The sequence below is a fragment of the Hyperoodon ampullatus genome, assembly GCF_949752795.1.
Source record: "Hyperoodon ampullatus genome assembly, chromosome: 10".
In the NCBI taxonomy this organism is placed as follows: Eukaryota; Metazoa; Chordata; class Mammalia; order Artiodactyla; family Ziphiidae; genus Hyperoodon; species Hyperoodon ampullatus.
In genome coordinates this window covers 16936421-16953974 of record NC_136923.1, presented here as the reverse complement: position 1 = coordinate 16953974, position 17554 = coordinate 16936421, and the positions used below count along the sequence as shown (strand labels likewise).

The following is a 17554-nucleotide window of genomic DNA, read 5'->3' as shown; positions in this document are numbered from 1 at the left end:
GAGAGAGAGAGAGAGAGAGAGAGACCACAAAGACACCAATGTACGTCACGGTCTACAACTAAATAATAAATGATAATAGTGTAAGGATGAAGCATTGCTCAGCACCATTAGGTAACTGAAATTAACTTGATCTTGCTGGCCTTTAGAACCTTCCTTGTTGGAATGAGTAAATTATGTTTATAATCTCCTCTGGATAGACTGTTTTTTGTAGAGTTTCTTATATTGCAACTCAACTGACAGAATCCAATGCTTGGATTATCAAGTTTCTCAGGGTAATTTATGGAAGCAATAACAGTACATATGCTGTGGGTCTCGCCCCAAAACTTATTTAATAAACATAAAAAGCAAAAACAGAGCACTTGTTACCTCCAGAGTGTGGTGGGAGGCCACAGAGCAGGACGACTCCCTGTCCTTCACGCACTGACACTGTACTTCTCATTTTGGTTTTAAAATTTTCCAGATCTGATTTGAAAACAAAACAAAACAGAATTTCAGAAAGGACCATAAATTTAAAATGTTCACATAGAGACATTCCTCTTTTTTAGGATAATAAAAAATCCCTTCTCAGGAACCTCAGGAGGAAAACATTTAACATTTGCTTTGAGAAGGAAAAGTAGGATTTTGATTTCTTTATTAAGGCTTCTAGAAATTCAGCAATAGAAACAAAAATACATACCCACTAATCCTGTAAATTAAACCCACATATTCCTTTTTATTTGTAGCTGTAAAAAAATACAAACTGTTTTTATCATTGGCCAAATAAATTTTTTCAAGTATTTAATAAAGCAATTAAGGCAAATACTATTTTGATCACCAGTGGTTATTTTAAAAAAACCATTTAATTTCTTTCAATAATAATCCAGGACAGCAAATTCCAATTCATATTCTCCAGCTTAAATTATAGCATGGAGAAAATTCTATGGGCTTCATTTTGAACAAAGCTTAAGCCTACGGGGAAAAAAAGAAGAAACATTTGTTTCTCTAAACTGTGATTTTTTAAAAAAAGTACTGTGCATTCCATAGTTAATATATGCTGTGGTGTCACTTTCTGTATTAGAACAATTGCACTGTCAATTTATGAAAGAATATACTCATTTCATAGCTTTTAAGGGTTGATATAAATTGCCTTTGTGGTGACTACGAAAAGTAAGGTAGTGTATGTATTTTAAAATACAACTTGAAAAATTTCAACTTTGAAAAATGCAAAAACCAAAATAATCTTCTTCAAATTGATAAAACTACCAACTGTAGACATGTATGAATTTTCTGAGCACCATAAGTCAATACATCAAAGGGAACTTAGAAGGCCTATGTGTTTCATTTTATTGTTACTGAAAAACAGTATTATATTGCTAGCTTATAAGCATGGAATAAAACAATTCAGCAAAACTCACATATGTGTGACTATAAAAGGAGAAAAAATAGTGTTTATGGACTTATTTTATTCAGAAGTAACCCTACAAAAGTGATATAACGTAGCATTATATCATCTTAAATCTATAACCAAATGCAGCATTATCAAAACATTAAGGCTTTTGAAGTGTAACTGAGCTGGAACTGCAAAATTGGACAATCCAAATGTTTCCCAAAGACTAAGTGGAGGAGTACATCATATCAGAATGTAGCCCATACATGGAAAAATAATTTCAAATCATTATATTTTGACAACCAAGTATGCATCATAATTACTGATTTTCTGTCCAGTTCCTTGTTATCTTCTGTTATATAACTTCACATCATAAAACATATTCATCACTGATTTTACCTAGAATACACCAAAAAGGATAAAAAAAAAGGTTCTACGGAAACTAACAATGTCTCTTCACCTTCATAGGCGAAAACCTCTTTTGCCTGAACACTAACACTGTCACAGGTTTGTCCATTGCTCTGGACATTTGCAGTGATACTATCTCTACAGTATATAAGGGCAAAGAACATTATTTTTGGATACCTGATGTGGCCAGTTCATGGAGAACATGCATTAGGAAGAGCAAACAAAAATAACTGTAGTCGCCTTAAGTGTTTTCCCAGCTTTTTTTTTTTTTTAACCCTAGGAACTATAGAGATAAAAGTAGTATAAATATCCAAAAAGTTTCAGATTACTGAAATATCCTGGCAGATTATATATGCAACCCAAACCCAAGTCAAGGCTGCATATGGTCTAATCTTGACAAGAACTGTATCAGAACAAGTCCTGTTTAGGAGTCAAAATAAGTAAGAAGTCATTCCAGAAATTATTTGGTAGAAACCTCTCAGATTTTTCTTCCTGTCTCCTAATTCTTGCAAAATGTGACATTATTCACATTTTGTGAGCCTCTAATTAGCCAGATTTTAAGAAGAAACCAACTTTATAAGGAGCATCTACAAAGAACTACAACTAGCATCATATCTGATGGTGAAAGACAATGTTTTCTGCCAACATCAGGAATACGACAAGGATGTTCATTGTAGCCACTTGCAGCCAACATCATACTAGAAGTTCTGACCGCTGCAATAATAAAAGAATAAAAAATAAGAAGCATACAGTTTCTAAAGGAAGAAATAAAATGACCCCTACTTGCAGATGATACGATTGTCTAAATAGAAAATAGGAAGGCATCTACAAAAAAAAAAAAAGCAAACCAAAAAATTCCCACTACAAAGTGAGTTAAATAGGTCACAGGATACAATTTCTAGAGAGTAACAATAAACCTGCAGAAACCAAAATTAAAGACACAAAATTGCTTACAATCATTTCAAAGAAAATACAGTACTTAGGTATACAGATAATAAAACATACAAAGGATCTATATGCTGCAAGTTACAAGATACTAATAAAAAAGAATCAGTCTAAATAAAGTGAAGACACCTACTGTGTTCATGGATTGGAAGATTCAGCACAGTTTCAACTGTCCCCAAATTGATATATAGATTTAATGTAATTCCTATCAAAATTCCAGCAAGGTTTTTGGTTGGTTTGTTTTACTTTTATATTTTTTGTAGATGTAGACAGGCTTGTGCTAAAACTTACACAGAAAAAGCACAGGCCCTAGAAAAACTAAGACAATCCTGACTAAGAAGAATAAAGTGGAAAGAACCACTCTACCTAGTATCAAGACTTATTATGTAGCTACAATGAGCGAGACAGTGTGGGAACGGCAGAGGGACAGATACATAGAACAATGGAATAAAACAGAGAATCCAGAAACAGATGCACATAAATATGCTGAGTTGATTTTTGACATATGTGCAAAAGCAATTCAGTGGAAGAAGGACAGCCTTTCAATAAATGGTGCAGGAGCCACTGGACAATCATAGGGAAAAAAATGAACCTTGTTCTCAACCTCACTCATACATGAAAATTAATTCAAAATGGATTTGAATGTAAATGTAAAACATAAAAATATAGAAATATAGACTTTTTAGAGAAAAATATAGGAGCACATCTTTGGGATCTAGGGTTAGGCAAAAAGTTTTTAGGCTTGACAGTAATAAACTGGACCTTACCAAAATTTAAAACTTTTGCCTTGTGAAAGTGCATGGGAATAGGATGAAAAGACAGGCAACAGACCAGGAAAAAATATTTTCAAATCGCTTATCCAGTAAAGGAATAGTATCCAGAATAAGTCCTCTTAAAACTCAATAGTAAAAAACGAAACTATCCAATTAGAAAATGGGCAAAACAACGAACAAGCATTTCACTGAAGAAGATATAGAGATGGCAAAAAAGGACATGAAAAATGTTCAACATCATTAGCCATCAGGGAAACAGAAATTAAAACTGCAATGAGGTATCACGGCACACCTATCAGAATGGTTAGCGACACCTATCAGAACTACAGTGACAACACTAAACCCCATAAAGGATGTGGAGAAACAGAATCGCTCATACATTGTTGGTGAGTGTATGATTGTACAGCATTTCACAGCCACTCTGGAAGCAGTTTGGTAGTTTCTTCAAAAACTAAACACACAATTGCCATATGATCCAGCAATTGCACTCTTGGGCATTTATCCCAGGGAAACAAAACATATTTTCACAAGAAAACCTGTACAGAAAAGTTTGTACAGCTTTATTCATAATAGCCCTGAACTGGGGACAACCCAGATGTCCTTCAATGGATGAACGGTTAAATAAACAGTAGTGCATACATTTCCTGGAATACTACTCAGCAATAAAAAGCCATGGACTATTGATACACCCCACACTTGGATGAATCTTCAGAGAATAATGCTAAGTGAAAAAAGCAATCCTGAAAGGTTACATGCTGTACGACTCCATTTATATAATATTTTTTAAATTACAGAATTTCAGAAACAGAGGATGCATTAGTAGTTGTTAGTGTTTAGGGAAGTTGGGGCAGGGATATGGGTGTGGTTATAAAAGGGCACTGTGAGGGATCTCGACCACAGTGTGGATACACAAACTATACACGAAATCATTATAGAGAACTAAATACACACACACACACACACACACACACACAAATAAGTACATATACAACTGGGGAAATCTGAATTAAAAAACAAAGATAAAATCCAGCTCTCCATATTTTTTTACTTTCTTTCCTCTTCCTCCACCCCACCTACAGGCCGCAAGTGGCTCACCTTGATTGCCCTTCTGGTCACCACCTGTGCTGTGCTGCTCTAAAATATCCCAAGTTCTGGTCACACCTTGGAGACAGTATCTCCCAAGATATCAAACGGAGGTATGCAGAGCCAGGAAAGAAATACACTCCTTACTTGGACTGCTTTTCCTATGAATATGCACATGGACCATTCCTGGTGTATAAAATACTCTACCTTGACACCTGTCTGTTAATTTTATTTATCGGGCTAGGTTTTCTATGGGCTGCTCAAACACTTCACACTTTCAGGTTGATCTCTCCTAGAGGGGTGGGATAGGGAGGGTGGGAGGGAGATGCAAGAGGGAGGAGATATGGCGATGCATGTATAAGTATAGTTGATTCACTTTGTTTTACAGCAGAAACTAACACACCATTGTAAAGCAATTATACTCCAATAAAGATGTTAAAAAAAAAAAGAAGAAGAATCCGCTTGCTAATGCAGGGGACATGGGTTCAAGCCCTGGTCTGGGAAGACCTCATGTGCCACGGAACAACTAAGCCCATGTGCCTAGAGCCTGTGCTCCTCAACTAGAGAAGCCACCGCAATGAGAAGCCCGCGCACCTCAACGAAGAGTAGCCCCCGCTCGCCGCAACTAGAGAAAGCCCGCGCGCAGCAACGAAGACCCAACGCAGCCAAAAAAACCCAGTAAAGTTTCTAAGGGAAAATTCTACCATGGCAGGCTATAGGTGTGTCCTAGGAAAATAAAAATGGTTCCTTATGTAAAAACAATGGCTTGCTCAACAAGTTCAATAGTATCTTAGTTTTCCTTCCCCAAAAGCAGAGCCAAGAAAGGACTTGAGTGATCTGCGGTATATGGAAGATGATCTCGGAAAGTAGGAGGGAAGGAGGAGTGGGGTGAATAAAAGAGGGATGGAAGAAAAGCCACCAGCTGGTTACATTACTGAAGCTGCTACTGTAGTCAATAAGGGACTGACTCTGCATGAACCTCTGGTAAGTGTACAGAATGCCTTCTAGAACCATCACATTGAAAGACGGGAGTCGGGGTATTTGAATATAGGCTCCCAACCTTACCAGTGAAGGGTTTTCCCTGGGGGCAATCATTTTCCCCTACCCATCAGAGCTCTCACTGTAAACTTTCATGGAACTGTCCACCCCCACTGCACATTACTCAGAGGTGGGCAGAGGGGATTTAACACATTTTGGGGATACCAAAAATGTCTACTGCAAATAGATTTCATACTTAAAAGCCCAGCCTTTTTACAGGTTTTACAACAGGTTTGTGTTGTAAGTTTCCAAGCAGACTTACATATTCAGTATTTTCTAAGCCTCCTTAGGGAACAGGGAAGCACTTAATAAGATCTTAACATGTTCAGGAACTGTCTTTGTTTTTTAACACAGTTGAAATACTGGCACAATGGGTGAACTCTAAGCACGTAGGAATACTTTACAAGACCTTTTCCCACAGATATATCATAATTCAGCTCCTTCCCTGCCTCTCATCACCCCATTGCTCCAGCAACCCCAACTCTCAGCCACATACACTGAAACAATAACAAACTATTTGGATTTTCCCAAGCACAAAATGCTTGTCAAAAATCATGCAACTGTGCTCTCCCACTTCTTCACCGACGTTGCACTTTTATTCATCTTCAAAACCAGCTTCATCCACATCCCTTTCTTGAAACTCTTGAAATTACCTCCATCCTTTCAATTCTGTTTTTTAATTAATTAATTTATTTATCTACTTAGGCTGCGTTGGGTCTTCGTTGCTGCATGCGGGCTTTCTCTAGTTGTAGCAAGCAGGGGCTACTCTTTGCCACAGTGCGTGGGCTTCTCATTGCGGTGGCTTCTCTTGTTGCAGAGCATGGGCTCTAGGCACGCGGGCTTCAGTGGTTGTGGTGTGCCAGCTCAGTAGTTGTGGTTCGCAGGCTCTAGAGCGCAGGCTCAGTAGTTGTGGTGCAGGGACTTAGTTGCTCCGCGGCATGTGGGATCTTCCCAGACCAGGGATCGAACCTGTGTCCCCTGCATTGGCAGGCAGATTCTTAACCACTGCGCCACCAAGGAAGCTCCCAATTCTGTATTTTCTATATTTTTCTATTCTGTTCTCCTATCCTGGGGGTCCACCAAGATTAGAACACTGTCATTTTCATCTTTATATCTCTAGGCTATTACATATTTGTTGGCACTGAGTGGGTCATCAACATACATTTGCATCCATCATTATCATTTTCCTTGGAATCTCCACGGTGGGTCCCCCACCGAAGTTGAATCCTCTGTGCCTGGGTTGCAGATTTCTTAACTTTCTACCAGTGAGATTTAGGAAAAGAAAACAGGAGTGGGCCTACCAGGGATCCTGTCTTTGCTCCACCATAATCCAGATCTGCAAGATTGGAGGAGTTACCACTTGATCATCTGTGCTTCCCAGCTTTTTATTTGTAAACTGGGGACAACACCTGCCCTCTGAACCTCACAGAGTTTTTTGAGAGAGGCTCTCTAGCATTGCAGATCTGCAAGCCCTTTAAAAAATAAATAGAATTATAGAAGTGCAAGGTTCCCTTATTCCTTCTGAGACTCTGGTTTTACAACTCTTCTTACTTCAGTCTCTCTCATCTCATCTATGATTTCAAACATGCAAAGATCACTTCATCTAAAAAGCAAAATATATCTTCCAATAATTCCCATGCTCCACTTTTCTTAAACAAATCCTCCTTCCCGCCATGACCATCTCTCTGTTTCCTTCCACTTTTTAACTTGGATTGAATTTAAGTCTGGGTCCTCTGGAGTCAGATAAACCCATCTACAAATCCCTTTCCTGAAACTTAAGTGTTTGACCTGTGGTAGATTACTTCACTTGTTGATCCACAGTTTCATCATCTGTAAATTGAGGATAATAATAGCAATTATCTCTGCTACTGTTGTGAGAAAGAAATAAGATAGTCTACGTCATTTACTTAAAACAGTGTGTTCAAAAAATAATAGCTAGGGCTTCCCTGGTGGCGCAGTGGTTGAGAGTCCGCCTGCCGATGCAGGGGACACGGGTTTGTGCCCCGGTCCGGGAAGATCCCACATGCTGCGGAGCGGCTAGGCCCGTGAGCCATGGCCGCTGAGCTTGCGCGTCCGGAGCCTGTGCTCTGCAACGGGAGAGGCCACAACAGTGAGAGGCCTGCATACTGCAAAAAAAAAAAAATGTATGTGGCAACACTACAAATCATTTTCCTTCTCTTTGAAACTAAGATCTCCAAGTATACCAGAGGTTTGAGATAATTCTGAAAATCTGCATGAAAACCATATTTTAAAAGTCAGTTTGATTTTAACAGGGCCATAGAAAAAGCCAGCATTCATACACAAAACATTACCAAATATAGAGAACTATTTTCAAGACTATCTAAGAATGTTATATTTCAGAAACTAACCATCATTGGGTGTGTCACAGAGGAATTCTAATGATTAGTTATACAAAGATGTGCTTGGTCTTTTCACTTAGAAACATCTACTTGCCAATTTGGAAATAAAAAGATCACATAAAATGACAATATTCTGAATATCTGAACAAATCACACCACTTCAATACAGTTATCTTAATAATATTCTCAAACATTTTTAAAAAGCTTTTAAACAGTCTAGATTAAAATGTCTTAGTGGCTTCTTCAGCAAAGAATTTGAAGTTAGATTTCCGTTAGAGTCCCTGCTACTAAAACAAGCTCTGTGGTTTTACACAATTTTCTCAGACTCTTTGATATGCAGATTCTTCTGAAAAATGCAGATAATATGACCTGCGTTAGAAACATGCTGAGAGGTTATGTTAGAAAATAAACACAAAATTCTTGGAATGTATTAGGTGCTCAGTAAGTATTAGCAAGCTGCTTCCCCTCCCAGGCAAGGATAAGCTTTACATATCCTTCTATCCTCATCTATCCAGACCTATGTCATTCAAACGCAGATGAAAGTTTCCTTTCTCACTTGAAGCGTTCAACAGTTACTCCAGTTTGTCTATATTTAGCCTTTTGCTTTTAACAGGCATGTTTCTCTTCCCAGGAACATCATAATTTCTATTGTTTTCCCCCTGCAATTAGTAGAGTAGTTGCTAAGTAATACTTGTTGAAATTCAACACATGAAGTGAGTTTTTTAAAAAAAGCTCCTGTTATTTGCTAAACTGGCTGAGTCACTGAGACTGTTTATACATTTCATGGAACAGTTGCCATTAAGACACATGTGATTTTAGCAATGAATATATGGTGTTACATTATATGCTTACTTCTATCCATTATAGGAATAATGGAAAATAAAAATAAATTAGCATAATGCAATAACCCTCCAACACTACAAGAAAAAATATCAAATATTGAATCGTTACCCTTATTTATAAATAGACAGTTTATTTTTTATTTTTTATTTTTATTTTTTTGCGGTATGTGGCCCTCTCACTGTTGTGGCCTCTCCCGTTGCGGAGCACAGGCTCAACGGCCATGGCTCACGGGCCCAGCCGCTCTGCGGCATGTGGGATCTTCCCAGACCGGGGCACAAACCCGTGTCCCCTGCATCGGCAGGCGGACTCTCAACCACTGTGCCACCAGGGAAGCCCGACAGTTTATTTTTGAATGATTCCCTCAGCAGCACATTACCAGACTAATAGCAGGGCTCACAGATGATAAGAACGCCTATGGTCTGGCATTCAAAGATCACCTTTGTTACAGAGAAAGAAGCTAATTAGATTTATTTTAATTATATGATCACTTCATACTGACAATTTTCATCAAAAAGAGAAAGAGAGACACACATCAAAGGTTAGTTATGGGGCTTCCCTGGTGGCGCAGTGGTTGAGAGTCCGCCTGCTGATGCAGGGTACATGGGTTCCTGCCCCGGTCCGGGAAGATCCCACCTGCCGCGGAGCGGCTGGACCTGTGAGCCATGGCCGTTGAGCCTGCGCGTCCGGAGCCTGTGCTCCGCAATGGGAGAGGCCACAACAGTGAGAGGCCCTCGTACAGCAAAAAAAATATATTAGTTATGGACCGCCTGAAAAAAATACTTACCTAATTCAAGTTAAATGAAGATTACTTTCTAAAGAATCAAAATGACTTACACGTGTACAGACCTCTTGAGATTGCCATAGTTTATCTCATATGATTCTCAGCAATAATCTGTGAGACAGGCCATACATATGTAATTATTCTCAATTTTTACAAGAGCAAACCAAGTCCAGGAGAGGCTAGATTTTGCCCAAAGCTAATTAGTGTCAGAGGCAGGCAGATGACACATCCTCTGATTTCTAACTTGGAGAAAAAGGAGGACCATCACATCTGAATTACAGTTTAAGCTTTTGACTCCGTTTCAGTCTTTAGAAATTCTACCTTAGAAATCTGAAATGGATAATTCGCAAGTCATATTTAAGGTATGTTCATTCTTTCAATCATTCATTCAAATTATTCAACAAGTGCCAACAAGGCTGAGTGAAAGATGTCTTTACTCTTCGGAAACTTGCCAACTTGTTTCTTGACCATGCAGTGCCTTGATTTCCTCTTTGTCAACAAGGAGGGATAACACCCACCCAGGAATCCCTTGGGGTTTGGTATAACAATCAAAGGTACTGATCAACGAAATAGAGCTTTCAAAGTGTAAACGACAGCAAGATATTTAGGTGAAATGCTCCTATTTCTCATCACTCTATAATCTTACGTAGCTTCATGTTTCTTCAAAGTCATTATACAATATTGTAGAATGTATTTACTGTTTATTTATTTAGTACCCCCTCGCATCCTGGCTAGAAAGTAAGCTTCACAAAACTATAGTCTTTCTTCTGCTTCATTTTTACATCCTGGGCACATATTATGTGTTAAGCATATAAACAGATGTTATCATATGATTTCAATAAAGCCTCTCACTCTCTTATGCCCCTATATTAACAACACATAAAAACTAATTTGTCTGTTGGTGAAAGATTGATAATATCTTAGATCATTACCTTGGGCACAGCTGATGTCTGTTGTTCTGTTGCAGAGCTCCTGAATTATTAACTTAAAGCTTAAGTTATAAAGTTACAAAGCAAAATAGCTAGAAAAAAATCTCCCCCAAAATATAACTGTGAAATTTAAAGAAATGTGTGTATTTCTCCCTAACTTTAACACTGGTCACTTACTGTGTCATGTATATCTATTTCAAAACTTTTATAAACAAAGGTACATAATTTAAAACTAATAGGGAATAATAAAAATCTACATGTGTAACAATGACTTCTTGTTAATTTCTATGAGGTCTTTAAAAATATTTAACCCAGAAAAAAAATCAACCTAATATATATTTAAGAAAATAAGGGCATATGTTATTTTGTCATTTTAACACCAAACCCTAAAATAAACTAAAGCATAATAGATGGATATAAATATTATGATAGCCTGCTTGTTGCCATGGAAACATCACTATCAGCAGACCTCTGAATGTGCATTTGCCTATGTTTCTCTGAAGAAAGCAACCACAAATTCATACTACTTTTTTCTTTATAAGTTATATCTGAGTTCCAGAATAAGCAAAGAACAAGAGTGCAATTCTGTGCTACAGAAATGCATTACACATGATACTAGGTGACACATGGATCCATTAGTCTACTAGATCCCCTACACTTCAGTCCTTAAAGAGCTCCTGAAAAAGGTTTCTTGGTTTAAATTTTTAAAGCACAAACATGTATACAAATTAGAAAGCAATTAGGGCAAACGTGCTGATGCAGAGGGTAAAATAAAGTGAAAATGGGACAAATGTAAATATAGTGTTGTTAGAATAAATGGGCCAACTTATTAAATGGGTTATATTATCCTTTGAACCTGTTTATTGAAAGTGCCAGCAATCATGAAGCTGGTAGGAGAAATGCACTCCATCAATTCTGTAGATGATGCTTCTTTCCATAAATAAATCTTCTTCTGCATTTAACCAACATGAAAACTTAGGTTACCATTCTAACCATTCTAAATATTCTAAAATATTTCTCCCTAAGTATATATTCTGTAAGCTTCACTTTCTGAACACTGAGATTGCTACATTCCTGTTCTATTCAATTCTGTTTCCTGTTTAATGATTACATAATCAGGTGGGAGGCTGTTACAGTAAAATAGATTAGATGGGAAATGTGTCCAAAGTAAGACTGTAGAAATCAGAGAGGAAGAGAGGGATTTTAGCAATACCCCTACAAGATAAAATTAGATAATCAATATTGTGTGGAAATACTGATAAAAAAGAAATTGCTAGGGGAAATACAAATTCCTTTGCATGGCTTATGCAGGCGAGTGGGATCTGAACCCTGTCTATCTCTTCTGCACCATCTCTCCACTGCCTGTGGCCCATTCCACACTTCAGATGGAATTCCCTTCTCTAAGCTGCAAACACACAACTACTTCCATCTTTTCAGGCCTTTTTCTTCTGTTCCTTCCAGGTGACTAACTACCATTAACTCCTAGCCACCCCCAGTCTCATCTTAGGTACTGTGGCCCCCATATGAGATCTGTTTCTTATCACAGCTTAGTGGTTTTACACACCACGTACTATGTGAGCTTCATGAGGGCAGGGAACTCTCGGTCAAGACTTGGCACTTAGTAGGTGCTGTTTTCGTTTCCTGGGGCTGTTGTAACAAAGTACCACAAACTGCGTGGCCTAAAACAACAGAAACTTATTGACTCACAATTGCAGAGGCTTTAAGTCTAAAATCAAGGCGTTGGCAGGGCCATGCTCCCTTTGAAACTGGTAGAGGAATCCTTCCTTGCCTCTTTCTAGCTCTCGTGGCTTGATGGCCATCTGGCATTTCTTGGCTTGTAGATCCATCACTCCAATCTCTGCCTTCATGGTCACATGCATTCTCCCTGTGTGTCTCTGTCTTTACATGGATGTCTTCTTCTTATAACGACACTGGTCACTGGTCAGATTAGGGGCCCACTCAACTCCAGCATGACTTCATCTTACCTATTTACACCTCCAGTGACCCTATTTCCAAATAAGGGCACATTCTGAAGTACTGGGTTAGGACTTTAACGTATCTTTTTTGGGAGGACACAAATCAACCCATAACAGGTAGTGAACAATATAGTAAATAAAGCCAGTAAAAATGTTATGATTGGGGCAGAAGGGGCATTCAAGAATAGAGACATAGGCATTTCTCACTATACCCATTCATATTTCCTGAGGATATCCTACTGAAGGCCACACTTCTTACATCTTGTCCCAGAACTTTTCACCTATCAGACAATGAAGTATGTTTAGTCACAAGCTTCAAGATCGTGACATAATTCTTTAGACTCTTTCTTTGTCCAACAGAGCTAACTTTCCAGTTTTCATCAAATACTCTTTTTCTTGGTATTGCCTATTCCCAACCCAACTGGCACTTTAAATGTGGCATAGCTTCACTTAAATTTTTTTTAAATTACCACATTAACTAAATTTTGATACACTTCTAAGAAAACCACTTAAATTCAGGTACTTTTAGCAACAATTTAAATTTTCTTAATTATAAACCTGTCAGGAACTAGCTGAATATGGCCTGTTCCTTTACTGCTCAATGAAGGGACACTACCAACCATAAACAATTAATTTTTTTTCTTTTTTTGGCGGTACGCAGGCCTCTCACTGCTGTGGCCTCTCCCATTGCGGAGCACAGGCTCCAGACGTGCAGGCTCAGCGGCCATGGCTCATGGGCCCAGCCGCTCCGCAGCATGTGGGCCAGGGAAGCCCAAAAATTAATTTTAATTGAAATCCACAAATGGTTAAAACTAGGTAATGCTGAACATAAATGATTCTGAATATTTTTACATACCACCAAGCTATCTTACTCGTGATGCCACACATGCTAATACAGAAAGATGATAAAAAAAACTATACATAGAAGAAATTAAATACAGCTACCTTTCTTGAAGTCAGCAAACAGAATAGCTTCAAGAAAGTATGTATTACCTAGACAGCTACTGCATTATTACTCCCTGATGAATACCTGATGTCAGGGCTGCCACCCATGGCTGCAAAGGAATCCTAGATAACATACAGTAATCTAGCAGCCAAAGAGCTGCTATTAAATACCCTGACCATTCCTCTTCCCACTCTTCAACTGCCTACCACTGCCTCCCATTAGCCAAAACCACCCAAAAGCCACATGGCAAGGGAGCCCTCTGATGTAGTCCATATGGGTCTCCTTGGGCAGACAACAGGGTGGAAAGTGGATGTGGAAGGACAGATGGAAGACAACTAGCACAGCTTATTTTTTTCATTGTTTTCTTGTCAACCAAGTGAATAAAGGGATCAGTAATTACACAGAAAATAAGACATACTAAGATGCTCCCCCAAACATTTTAAATTGAATTTAGTTGAAGGATCTGGCATTTTTGTCTCCAGTGAGGTCACAATAGTCCTCTCACCACCTGTCCTATTTTCAAGTTCAAGATTTACCATCAACTTTCTCTCTTAGAATGAATGATCTGGTTTTCAGACGTTATTATCCCTTAAGTGAGGAGTGCATAACGAGCTCCACTGCTCCAAGTTTTTAATGGTAGGGAAAGGGATCGTTTAGACATCAAATTAAATCGCTCTACTTGAAAAACATGATGTATTTTATAATGAAGAGAGGAAAACAATCTCAATAGGTTGTTTTTTCAGCTACTTGGAGAATAACTCATTCTGGCAGATCCATCGGGATGCAGCCCAGCTTCCAACTGGATGATCCACTGCAGCCCACAGCCTGATGTCATTTTATGGATGAGGCACTCAGCTGGGAACATCTGCTTTAAGATTTTCCAGGTTAAAGCTTTGTCTTCTATGCTACATGGGGCAGAACTCTAGGGTTTTTTAACCAACTGCTTACACACATACTCAACCTGATTCAAAGATCTTCTACGGACAGTGAATCTTTCCAGGCTACCTTCAGGAAATCCATGATATACACCCACACTGAAGTCGGTAAGCCCAGGGTCTAGGTGAGAATAAGAGGGCAACTTCACCTTCCTTCCTTCTTTACATCCATTACAAACAAATATTTTTGCAGGGTGGAAAGACACATAAGTAGACAGGCTTCTTTTAACCAACAACATAGAATAACGACAGAACCACTAGATACCAGTTTCACCTCAGGACACTAGATAAAAAGGGATCGAGACATTTGTCTTGGTCTAGAAAATGAAAGACTGTGATAATGTAAATACAAACTCTCTAGTCATCCTTATTCTCCAATATGCGTAATTTATTATTTTAATTTAGGGCAGGAGAAGGCAAACGACTTGGATGATTCTGACAAGTGCATAATGTATAGAGTGTAATAACAGGCTCTCAAGTCAGGGTGCCACTTGGTAACCCAAGCAACTCAAATTACTTAGCCTCCCTACACACACCTAAGGTTCTAAGATGTAAAACAAGGAGAACAGTATTATATACATTTCTGGGGGTTTTTTGAAGATTAAATGAGAGACCATATACAGGGACAGGATAAACCCTAAATATTAGCAATTATTATAAGGCATCAGCCCAACCAGAAGTGTCTTTCATGGCTGTATTTAATGCAAGGCCCTCAGTCTACCAGAATAATACATTTCACAAATATTTTTCTCTCTTTTGCAAAACATTCCTTGTTTTCTCTGTTATACAATATCCATCACTATACATCCCACATTCATCCATGCTTATTTAGTTCAAGGAACACAGTCTCTTCTGACAGCCATATATACTTTCTATAACCCAGATGAAAAATGTATAAGCCAACATGTTTCATTTGGTTATAGCTATCAGGATACTTCCCAGCTGTTAGAATCAATATCTCCCAGGTGCCTCTCATTCTTTTAAATGGTCTCCTTCCATTTTTATCTGTGATTCTCCTATTTCGTACTAATTTCCTTTTGTAAGCCAATTCAAGTCTTTTCAGAAGCCACTGAGTATAAATCATGAAGAAATATCTATGTATTTATAATAAAATTAATGGAGATTCATTGTGGCTTCTTATTGCACCTGCTCTGGGGCCATTTCATTGGCAACTGACATCCTACCACAAGGAAGACAAAGTAGGAGAAAAGGACTGAGAATTAATCATTTTTAGATGAGATTCTGAGTCTTAAGTAAATCATACCATTACAGTAAAGAGTTTAAATCTGAATTATTTATATACTCTTTTAGAACACTGATCTCTTTAGTCATCTTTGCTCAATTAAAAAGAAAACCAGCCATCATTTTTAATAGAGAAAAGAATGAAATTCACTTTGGTTTAGAATAGTCAGCAGGGAAGCATGTTTAAAGTGTAGATTCCCAGGCTCCAACTCTAAAGATTCTGATTCTGCAGGTGGGGGAAGGCCTTTGGATTTATTAAATAGAAAATATATATAAATATAAATATAAAATAGATATGTCCAGCTAGTGATTTGAGGGCCTCACATTTTAATATTTTGCATAAAGGGGTAGTCTACTTGATAGGCAGAAAAACCCGCTGACAGAATTTATCTTTCTTTAAAATGTAAGCCTGAGTTGACTGAAGTCATTTCGATTCTGACATTTACCAAAAGCCATTTGGCATTAATTGCTCTTTTCCCAAATATTCAGGAGAATAACTGACTACTCCATTATGGAGTAAGTAAAAGACATGTACGCAGGACCTAAGGTCCAGAGGGATATCCTTGGAACATTGTCATTAAACAAGAGAAGTGTTTGAAACTTCTTGACACTTAAGGCAATGTAATTCCATGTTTCTCAGAAGAGCATGTTAAAGTATATTTCTTACTTTAATAATAATTTTTGTGGTCATAAGTAGTTACATAATCATTTAGTAGCAAGAGAATGAAATACACTGAGTGTATTCTCCTCACCCCTTACCTAAAAGATGGAAACAGTCTTTCACTTTCAGGCTTATGAAAATTAAGCTACCCAATTTCTAAAACATAGTAGGGTTTGAGTAAATGGTAGCTGTAAGCATCTTCTACTTTGGTAGGCAAGGTTTTATATTCTGCTTTGTAACTATCTGAAATATACTTTACATACATACAGTTTTTGGATATCCAGTTTTAAAAAAAAGGCCTTTGAATCTTCTAGTTATAAAAATATAGACATATACCAAGTATTCAATTTCCTGAGCACATCAGGGACTCAATACTTTAGACTAATTACACACATGTGCAGTCCATACATTATTCTGAATTTAAGGACTTGCTCACTCCAAAAGTGCAGTTCCAAGTTGGTTTGACTGGAGAACTCAGAACACGAAGTACTTAACTTTAACCCTATTATTCTTAAGCATCTGCCTCTACCTTCATGGCTCTGAGAGTGCTAGAAGCCTATGAGATCTTGATCAGCCCTTGCGCCAGTTATCAACTTCTGTGTAACAACCACCCCCAATAAACTAGTGGCTTAAAATAACAATAATAATTTTTTTCTTCCCAAATATGCACTGTGGCCAGGGCTCAGCAGGCAACTCTCATCTCTGCTCCATGTGACATCAGGTAGGGCAGCTACTTGGGACTGGAACGTTTTCTTCCAAGACAGCGAGTTGACAGGGACTGTCAGCAGGGAGTTCAGCCAGAGCTGAGAGCCAAGAGCCTTGAATCTCTCAATGGGTGGCTTGGGCTTTCTTCTGCATAGTTGCTGGGTTCCAAGAGGGGATATCAAAGGACACCAGGAGTATTGCCTTTTATGACCTCATCTTTAGAAATCACATAGGATCACTTCTACTGTAGTTATAGACCTGCCCAGATTCAAAAAGGTTGCAAAGACCCTTCCTGTCTATGGGAGGAGTGTCAACATCACATTGTAGGTTGGCCATCCTGAAAGATACAACCTACCACAGCCTTTTTTAAATCCTCTCTTACTGTAATCACCTACCTACCTATAGGATCACTTCTCATTCTCTTTTGAAGGCGTTTTCTCCGTGACAGCCTCAATCTAGTCCTCTTCTCCATCCATTTATTACCAATACTAATTTTTTAAAATTACAAAAATAGAAGAAAACCTCAAGAAAGATTGCTTCAGAAATGCTAAGAAAAATCTCAT

At 38.2% G+C, this 17554-nt stretch overlaps 1 protein-coding gene across 1 annotated transcript in view; it reads right to left on the bottom strand.

The window, feature by feature from the left end:
* Nucleotides 1–17554, bottom strand: part of CNTN3 (contactin 3) — a gene marked incomplete at its 5' end in the record, with an annotated part of 246338 nt that overhangs the window by 154956 nt on the left and 73828 nt on the right. Inside the window, one exon of the mRNA XM_079712276.1 lies at nucleotides 367–462. Coding sequence (XP_079568402.1) covers nucleotides 367–462 — 96 coding nt within the window. The remainder of the gene's footprint in view (nucleotides 1–366; nucleotides 463–17554) is intronic.